General features: G+C 35.1%; 2 protein-coding genes across 5 annotated transcripts in view; one reads left to right on the forward strand and one right to left on the reverse strand.

Moving 5' to 3' along the window:
* ctsa (cathepsin A) overlaps positions 1 to 4,342 on the forward strand; it is a 7,345-nt gene extending 3,003 nt beyond the window's left edge. Inside the window, exons 6-15 of the mRNA XM_016496763.1 lie at positions 361 to 516; positions 618 to 709; positions 919 to 1,003; positions 1,092 to 1,183; positions 1,275 to 1,353; positions 2,207 to 2,355; positions 2,442 to 2,517; positions 2,596 to 2,685; positions 3,413 to 3,514; positions 3,768 to 4,342. Of these exons, the coding sequence (XP_016352249.1) occupies positions 361 to 516; positions 618 to 709; positions 919 to 1,003; positions 1,092 to 1,183; positions 1,275 to 1,353; positions 2,207 to 2,355; positions 2,442 to 2,517; positions 2,596 to 2,685; positions 3,413 to 3,514; positions 3,768 to 3,851 (1,005 nt within the window). The 3' untranslated portion in view covers positions 3,852 to 4,342. The remainder of the gene's footprint in view (positions 1 to 360; positions 517 to 617; positions 710 to 918; positions 1,004 to 1,091; positions 1,184 to 1,274; positions 1,354 to 2,206; positions 2,356 to 2,441; positions 2,518 to 2,595; positions 2,686 to 3,412; positions 3,515 to 3,767) is intronic.
* Positions 4,343 to 4,512: 170 nt separating this feature from the next.
* The window catches only part of pltp (phospholipid transfer protein), a 10,345-nt gene continuing 7,201 nt past the window's right edge, over positions 4,513 to 7,656 (reverse strand). For all 4 annotated transcript variants that reach the window (XM_016496762.1, XM_016496759.1, XM_016496761.1 and 1 more), the window contains 8 exons: positions 7,374 to 7,550; positions 7,237 to 7,296; positions 6,743 to 6,907; positions 6,598 to 6,665; positions 6,480 to 6,522; positions 6,332 to 6,395; positions 5,704 to 5,780; positions 4,513 to 5,612 (listed from right to left, as the gene is read on the reverse strand). In XM_016496762.1, coding sequence (XP_016352248.1) covers positions 5,517 to 5,612; positions 5,704 to 5,780; positions 6,332 to 6,395; positions 6,480 to 6,522; positions 6,598 to 6,665; positions 6,743 to 6,907; positions 7,237 to 7,296; positions 7,374 to 7,550 — 750 coding nt within the window. In that variant the 3' untranslated portion in view covers positions 4,513 to 5,516. The remainder of the gene's footprint in view (positions 5,613 to 5,703; positions 5,781 to 6,331; positions 6,396 to 6,479; positions 6,523 to 6,597; positions 6,666 to 6,742; positions 6,908 to 7,236; positions 7,297 to 7,373; positions 7,551 to 7,656) is intronic.

Here is a 7,656-nt window from a genome sequence, read left to right on the forward strand (position 1 = left end):
ATGATTTTAGCAAATGGCTGCAATATAACAAAGAGTGAAAAATTGAAGGGGGTCTGAATACTTTCCGTACCCTCTGTGTGTATATATATATATATATATATATATATATATATATAATATATATAATATACTCTCACACACACGCATTTTTAAATATATCTATTCATTGGACTTTGCTTGTGTTGCTGCTTTAAGAAACATTATCATAATGTTTGTACTAGGTACGTATATCATAAGATGCACAAATGCATGTATTGTACAGACAGGAGTGTTTAATTGCGTAGCACATAAAGTATTTAATTGAACTCTATATGATCAAAAAACAAAATGGTAACCATATAATAATCGCTGACTTTCCAGGTGGCCACAAACAACTACTTGGCCCTGAAAGAATTTTTCAGGTTGTTTCCTGAGTTCAGCAAGAATGAGTTTTTCTTGACTGGCGAGAGCTACGGAGGCATTTACATTCCAACGCTGGCTGAGATCGTCATGGAGGACAGCAGCGTTAATTTACAGGTAGGAAGGAGGGACTTTATTTTGACTGTATTTCCCATAAACAACACAGACATTGAGCCAGCAGAGTGAATGACCGACGTGTGTGTATTTGTGTCTTTAAGGGTATTGCTGTAGGAAATGGCTTGTCCAGTTATGAACTAAATGACAATTCACTGGTCTATTTTGCGTACTATCATGGACTTCTTGGGACCAGGTGTGATATATACTTTTTTCGTGTTGCTCTATTTAACATGCACTCTTTTATGCATGTAATTTGCATGGGTCTGCATGGGCAAACAGTATAAACTGTAAATGTAAATTGTAAATAAAGTAAATGCATTGTAAAAAATAATTTATTTGTGTATTTTGCTTTTATGTATTTGTATATGTGTATTCATTTTTTTTTATTTGTTTTATATATAGCTTGTGGAATGACCTGCAGAAATTTTGCTGCAAAGATGGAGTGTGTAACTTCTACGATAACCAAGATGTGAACTGCTCGACTTCTGTAAGTTAAACAGTGCTCCACTAATGGCTTAAGATGTCATGTCATATATTCTTTACTTATCTTTTCTTATCTTTCTGTCACTCTTTAGCTCACTACAGTTCAAATTATAGTCTACCAGTCTGGACTCAACATGTATAACCTGTATGCACCCTGTGCCGGAGGTGTTCAGCAGAGAGTCAGGTGAGCTTGGATCAGTTATGTGGAGTAACTGTTCAATCTCATTTCATATGAAGACGTTTCAGTGTCATTTTGTACTGTGTTCTGAAACCAGCATTGAAAACGGCCAGTTTGTGATCCGAGACCTGGGCCACCACTTCGTCAACCATCCATGGTCCAAAGCACAGAACGAGGTAGAGAAACCAATTTATGTGCTGCTTTCGGACTACAAACTTCACTCAGAATGAAAACAAAAATTGTCACTCGCTCATTACTTCCCTCATATTGTTTCAAACCTGTATGAGTTTGTTGTGCAACACAAAATTATGTTTTTAGCTATTCTGATGCTCATTTCCATACAATGAAAGTAATATTTTTGATTTTAATACACTGAATATATTCCCATTCACGGCAGCTCTGTCATTTTATTTGCATATTGAAATTATGACTTGTTTCACCCACACCACTGGTTCTTGCGTGTCTCGTAACCAAACACAAAACTCCAGTTTGAATATGCAAAAGTGTGTATGTGAATTTAAGTACATTTTATGGTTTTGAAACAACATGAGTATATACTGCCTAAAATTACATTTTTGGGTGAATGGTCTGTTTAAAGGGATACTTCACCCAAAACTGAAAATTGTCATTTACTGACACTCAAGCTGTTCCAAAACTAAGTGAGTTTCTTTGATCTGCTGAATACAAAGAAGATATTTTGAAGAATGTTGGTAACCAAACAGTTTCTAGTCCCCATTGACCTCCATAGAACTTTTTTCCCACACTGTGGAAGTCAAGGGGGACCATCAATTGTGTGTTTACCAACATTTTTCAAAATATTTTATTTTATGTTGCACACGAGAAAGAAACTCGTACAGGTCTGGAACAACTTGAGGCTGAGGAAATTATGACAGAATTTTCATTTTTGGGTGAACTGTTCCTTTAAGTATTATGAAGAACAAAGCTTTGTGTCTGGTGTGTGTTAGTAGGCCTTCTTTAATTCATTTGTGCTTTGAGGGTTAATCCACATGAATTTTCTCGTTGAATCAGAAATTGCGAGGTGTGGTCTCCCTGTTCAAATCTTCAAGGCTCGATCCTCCGTGCACCAACTCTACTCCATCCACCCTGTACCTCAACAACAAGCTGGTGAAGACTGCTCTCCACATCTCGCCCAATGCTTTGGACTGGATCATCTGCAGGTGCGTTGAGTGGATTTTAATAAAGCAAATGAGTTTGCGAATGAGTTTTGGACCTTCATTTGAAATCGTCCAGTTGTTTGTTGCAGCGCTGAAGTCAATCTGAACTACAAACGCCTGTTCATGGACGTGAAGAAACAGTACCTGAAGCTTCTTGGAGCACTAGTGAGTGATGGGAATTTAAACAGTTATGAATCAAATATTTACCAGCTTTTGTTGATTTCAATCACATCTTTTCAACAGAAATACCGTGTGCTGGTATATAATGGAGATGTTGACATGGCCTGCAACTTCTTAGGAGACGAGTGGTTTGTGGAGTCACTCCAGCAAGAGGTGAGTTGTTTCTCACTGATATTGTGTGTCCTATTTTCTTTTAGTCTTGGTCTGGGGACTCTGGTCTGGTCAGTAAAATAATCGTTTTTTTATTTGATTTGATTTTTCCCCCCAAATTAAACAACCTGGTCACCCTGACCCCTAGTCAGTAAGATTGAAACTTATTTTATTTTATTTGATGGAATAAATCATAATAATAATAAATAATTATACTTTATTATATATTAAAGTATTATTGTTAAACATTTTAATGTTTTATGTTTTTCATTTAATAATTAATTAAAACATTAACAATTAATAATAATAATAATAATTATTATTTCATATTTTATTATACATTTAACTTATTTAATGTATATATTTTATTTCATTATTTTTATAAATAAAATATTTATCAATGGAACCATTATGATTATTATTTCTTTTATAGCAATAATATTATTAATAATAAATAATTAACATTTTAATATTTTCACACATTCCATTTATTTAATAATAATGTATTATTATTATTATTTCATATTTTATTATGTTTTACTTATTTAATTTCATTATTATCATCATCAGGTTTTTTACTTTTTTTTTTTTTTTTTTTTTTTTTTTTTTTTGAGAAAGCTCTTGCCATTTTTGTTCAATTATGTATCAGACAGTCCGTGTTGTTTGCGGTCTGAGACTACCTTTTTTTCCTGTAGCAGAAGAAACCCTTTCTCTTCACCTTCTCCAACAGGTGCAGGTGCAGCGCAGACCTTGGATTTATTTCAATGGTGAAACTCAGCAGGTCGGTGGCTTTGTCAAGGAATTCACCAACATCGCTTTCCTCACCGTGAAGGTGAGACTGCAATAAAACCACTGTAATCACATGGTACACTTTCTCTGGTGACTGTGATGAACAGCTAAATTACATGGACAGCATCTTAGGCAGCTTACTATAGAGATTTAGAATAGAGATTTACACACACTTCCATTGTAAATTAGTTTTACTGTAGTATATGCATCTGTGACCTCCGTCTAATATGTGAGCTTTTTTTTTCTCAAAGTAAACTTTTTATTTTTTTAATTATATTTATCTATGTCCTCCACAGGGTTCAGGTCACATGGTTCCCACTGACAAACCCATAGCGGCCTTCACAATGTTCAGTCGCTTCATCACCAAACAACCTTACTAGAACACACTCAGGGATTTTTAGTCTTTTTAAATCTGAATTTGCACTGTCACACTGGTAAAATGTTTCCGATTTATGGACCACTGACTGTTTTCTGTCACTTAGCCACTCAAAACTGATCGTGTATTTCTGTAGTTTAGTTGCCAGCCTGTGAACTAGATTAAGTCATGCATCCTGTACATAATGATGTTTCATCGTATGTGTTTGAGGGATTCACAGACGTCTATTCCTCCATCCATCTTTGATTATGGTTGATTTGGTAGCGAGAGATGCTGAGTGTTTACGAATTGAAATCCAATCAGCTGTGAGTGGATGCTGACTGTTTATTGCACAATTTTAGCTTATGTCTTCTCTATTAAACATGAAACTGTAGCTTTTATTAATCATCACAGATATTTTGTCATCCCTTCAGGTATTGATGCCTCACTGTGCTAATTGTAGACTTTTGTTGAGATGTCATTGAGTTGCTCGTTTGATTGTGGTTTAAAGTGATGTGTATATGATCTCTGGTACTTTTTGTGCTCATAAGGGAATCATTTTTGTGCCTTTTATTCCCCCCCCAGTTTTTTTAATTAAAGAAATATTCTACAATTTTAAGTTTTTCTTTATGATCTTATTTTAGAAAATGGTGCATTTAAACCCACTCAATCATTACTAAACTTTTAAGATAAAAAACGGTAACACTTCCTGATTTTTAACAAGTAATTTAATAAAGAGGTACAGTGATTTCATTCACATATGAGGATGGCGAACCAATCACATATTAAACGATCAATATACGATAAAACTTGTACAAAAAATTATAAAATTCAACTAAAAGTACAAATACATTTTGTTTTATACATCTAAGAGTTGTACATGTGTTTTTGGGGTTCAGTCACTTGTGTAAAGTCAACATGAACCTGCATTTGCAACCCATTTTGCTTCTGAAATGTGAATAAAGTAGTTTGGTTCTTCATATTAATGCACTGATTAATTGGGTGGGTGTTTGATAGTAGAACAGAGTCATGTCTGAATGTAACTCTGTATTGGTTTGTGATCTGCTCTCCTCAAGAGCATCTCTACGTATCCAAACGGTAATGCAGCTTTTTGTAAATATATACTTATTTGCGTATACTGGTGTAATCGTTATGCAACAGCTATTTACACTAAGTGTAAAAAGTTAGACTGTATTTACACTGAGAGCAAATAGTGATAGATGCTGTTTGCACAAAGTGTAAATAGAAGTAACATGCTATTTGTGCTAAAGGTGAAATACCTAAGCAATAGTGAAAACAGCCTTTGCCAACAAGTTTGGTCATTTGCACTCATTATAAACAGACACTACCAAAATTCAGCATTAAATTATTGCATTTACGTTTGGGGACATATTAGGGAAAAAATAGCATGTCAGATGAAATTCAAAGATTATAAATACACTTTTTTTCTTCAGAGTAAAGTGCAGATTGCACACAATTACACCAGGAATGCGTATTCACAGACTAAATAGGGCAAATTTAGAGTTGATGTTGACCGTAACGATAGCAGGTCTTGAGGATCAAATGTTCTGTACAGTTAACAAACATCATGCTTCTGCTGGAAGGTTAGTTATCCATTTATTGCTCCTTATTTTAGTATCTGTGCATGGCTTTACACATGCAGTAATGTTAGCGCGGCTCTTCTCTGGTCTTAAATTGAGTTGTCTGTTTCACCCGACAGCTTCCTCTCGATTATTTCTCTCAGACCTGTTCTGAAGTGTAGGTTTGCCCCCACGATGATGTAGCCCTGTGAAATCAAAGATGGAGAATCACAGCTGAATATATCGAAATGTCTGTATCTTAAACTTATGATGTTAAAGGTTTCACCAGCCGCTTACATTGTGATACTCGACCACCTCTTCGATGAAGTCTATCCCGTCCGGTAGAGGGATCTGCACACCTCGCTTAATGTAATCTTACATGAAAACACATGACCAAGCATTTAGATGCATTACATTTTCTGATTCACATATTTTAGGTGAATATGTTTTCTCAAAAAATAATAATGGGACTTTTTTTTTTTTTTTTGAAAGAAATTGTTTATTAAAAAAAAAAGTATTAAATCTGACATTAAAAACATTAATAATGTATAAAGATTTTTTATTTCAAACAAATGCTGTTCTGAAAATAATTTAATTAAAATTATGAAATAGCAGCATTTTAAAAAATCAGCATATTAGAATGATTTCTGAAGATCATGTGACACTGAAGACTGGAGTAATGATGCTGAAAATACAGCTTTGATCACAGGAATAAATTACAGCTTATAATATATTCACATAGAAAACACTTGTTTTAAATTGTAATAATATTTCATAATTTTACTGTTTTTTACTTTTTCTTTTAATAAGAAAATGCAGCCATGGTGAGCATGAGAGACTTCTTTCAAAAACATTAAATACCAGCCCCAAATATCTGAACAGTGGTATACATGTCATTTAATATATAATATATTGTTTCACTTACTGTTAATGAGAGGCACCACTGATATCTGCAGCATCGTTTTCAGCGGACCTTGCAGTGGAATAAGCTGAAGGAAAAATATTCATTACATTGACTATCTGCTCTTGATCAGTCTTGCATCGAATATATTTATGTGGAAACGCAAACTTACAGCCAAAGACTCGAGAGCAGATTGATTGGAGAAAATTTTGAACCTGAAAACAGATTCTCAGTTCAAAATCAATGTTAGTCAAATGTCCTAAAAACAGTTCAGTGCACGTCATATTCACCTTCTCAGATCTAAATGGATGGCCAAGCGCTTGCCCTTCATCGATACTTTTGCGTTGAACTTGCCTTCCTACAAACAAGGTGAAATTTGGTGCATTTCTAGCATTCGTTCATTCTGAAACGATATATATTGTGAATAATTCTCACCATGGTCATGCTGCTGAGCTGGACTGCTGGTTTTCCTGGAGGAAGAACCAACACTTTGACGTTACAGTTGACGGCCACACTGGCACCAGAGGTCTTGATAGTGGAGCGAGGAGGAGATGTGACCTCTAACTCCAGCGACAGAGGATGCTCCATAAGAGCCGGGTTCTGATAGAGAATAGATGGTTGCCGGGATTGCTATGCGACCGTTGTACATACACTGAACAAAATTATAAATGCAACACTTTTGTTTTTGCCCCTATTTGTCATGAGCTGAACTCAAAGATCTAAGAGTTTTTCTATGTACACAAAAGGCCTATTTCTCTCAAATATTGTTCACAAATCTGTCTAAATCTGTGTTAGTGAGCACTTCTCCTTTGCCGAGATAATCCATCCACCTCACAGGTGTGGCATATCAAGATGCTGATTAGACAGCATGATTATTGCACATGATTATTGCCTTAGGCTCAGTGTATATACATCTTAGTTTTGCTCACCAGCATCATGATTGTCCCCAAGTAGGTGGTCCTGAGAAGCATCTCTAAGTCCTTGGGCATCTGAAATTAGTCGAGCAATAGTTGTTTTTGTCTTATTTTTGTATCATGCTCTTGAAATGTATTAGACGGCGTCTTACTCGTTCGTTTGCTATCTGCATTTGGAACAGTCCGCCTTTGAAGTAAGAGAAGAGGCCGCTGTCAAAGAAGTACTCGGAGAGAGAGAGATAGATCATACGATCATACTCTCTCACTACCGGATTCACAGCGTAGTTCACGAGTGTCTCGTTCTCATTCTTCAGGTCGTAAAACATGCCCTGTGTAGATGAGAGAGCGAGAGAAATACAAAAAAATAAATAAATCACACTGACTCATAAAAAACATATATATATATATATATATATATATATATGTGTAGTATAT

The sequence above is a fragment of the Sinocyclocheilus anshuiensis genome, unplaced genomic scaffold (assembly GCF_001515605.1).
Source record: "Sinocyclocheilus anshuiensis isolate Anshui unplaced genomic scaffold, SAMN03320099.WGS_v1.1 scaffold522, whole genome shotgun sequence".
Taxonomy (NCBI): domain Eukaryota; kingdom Metazoa; phylum Chordata; class Actinopteri; order Cypriniformes; family Cyprinidae; genus Sinocyclocheilus; species Sinocyclocheilus anshuiensis.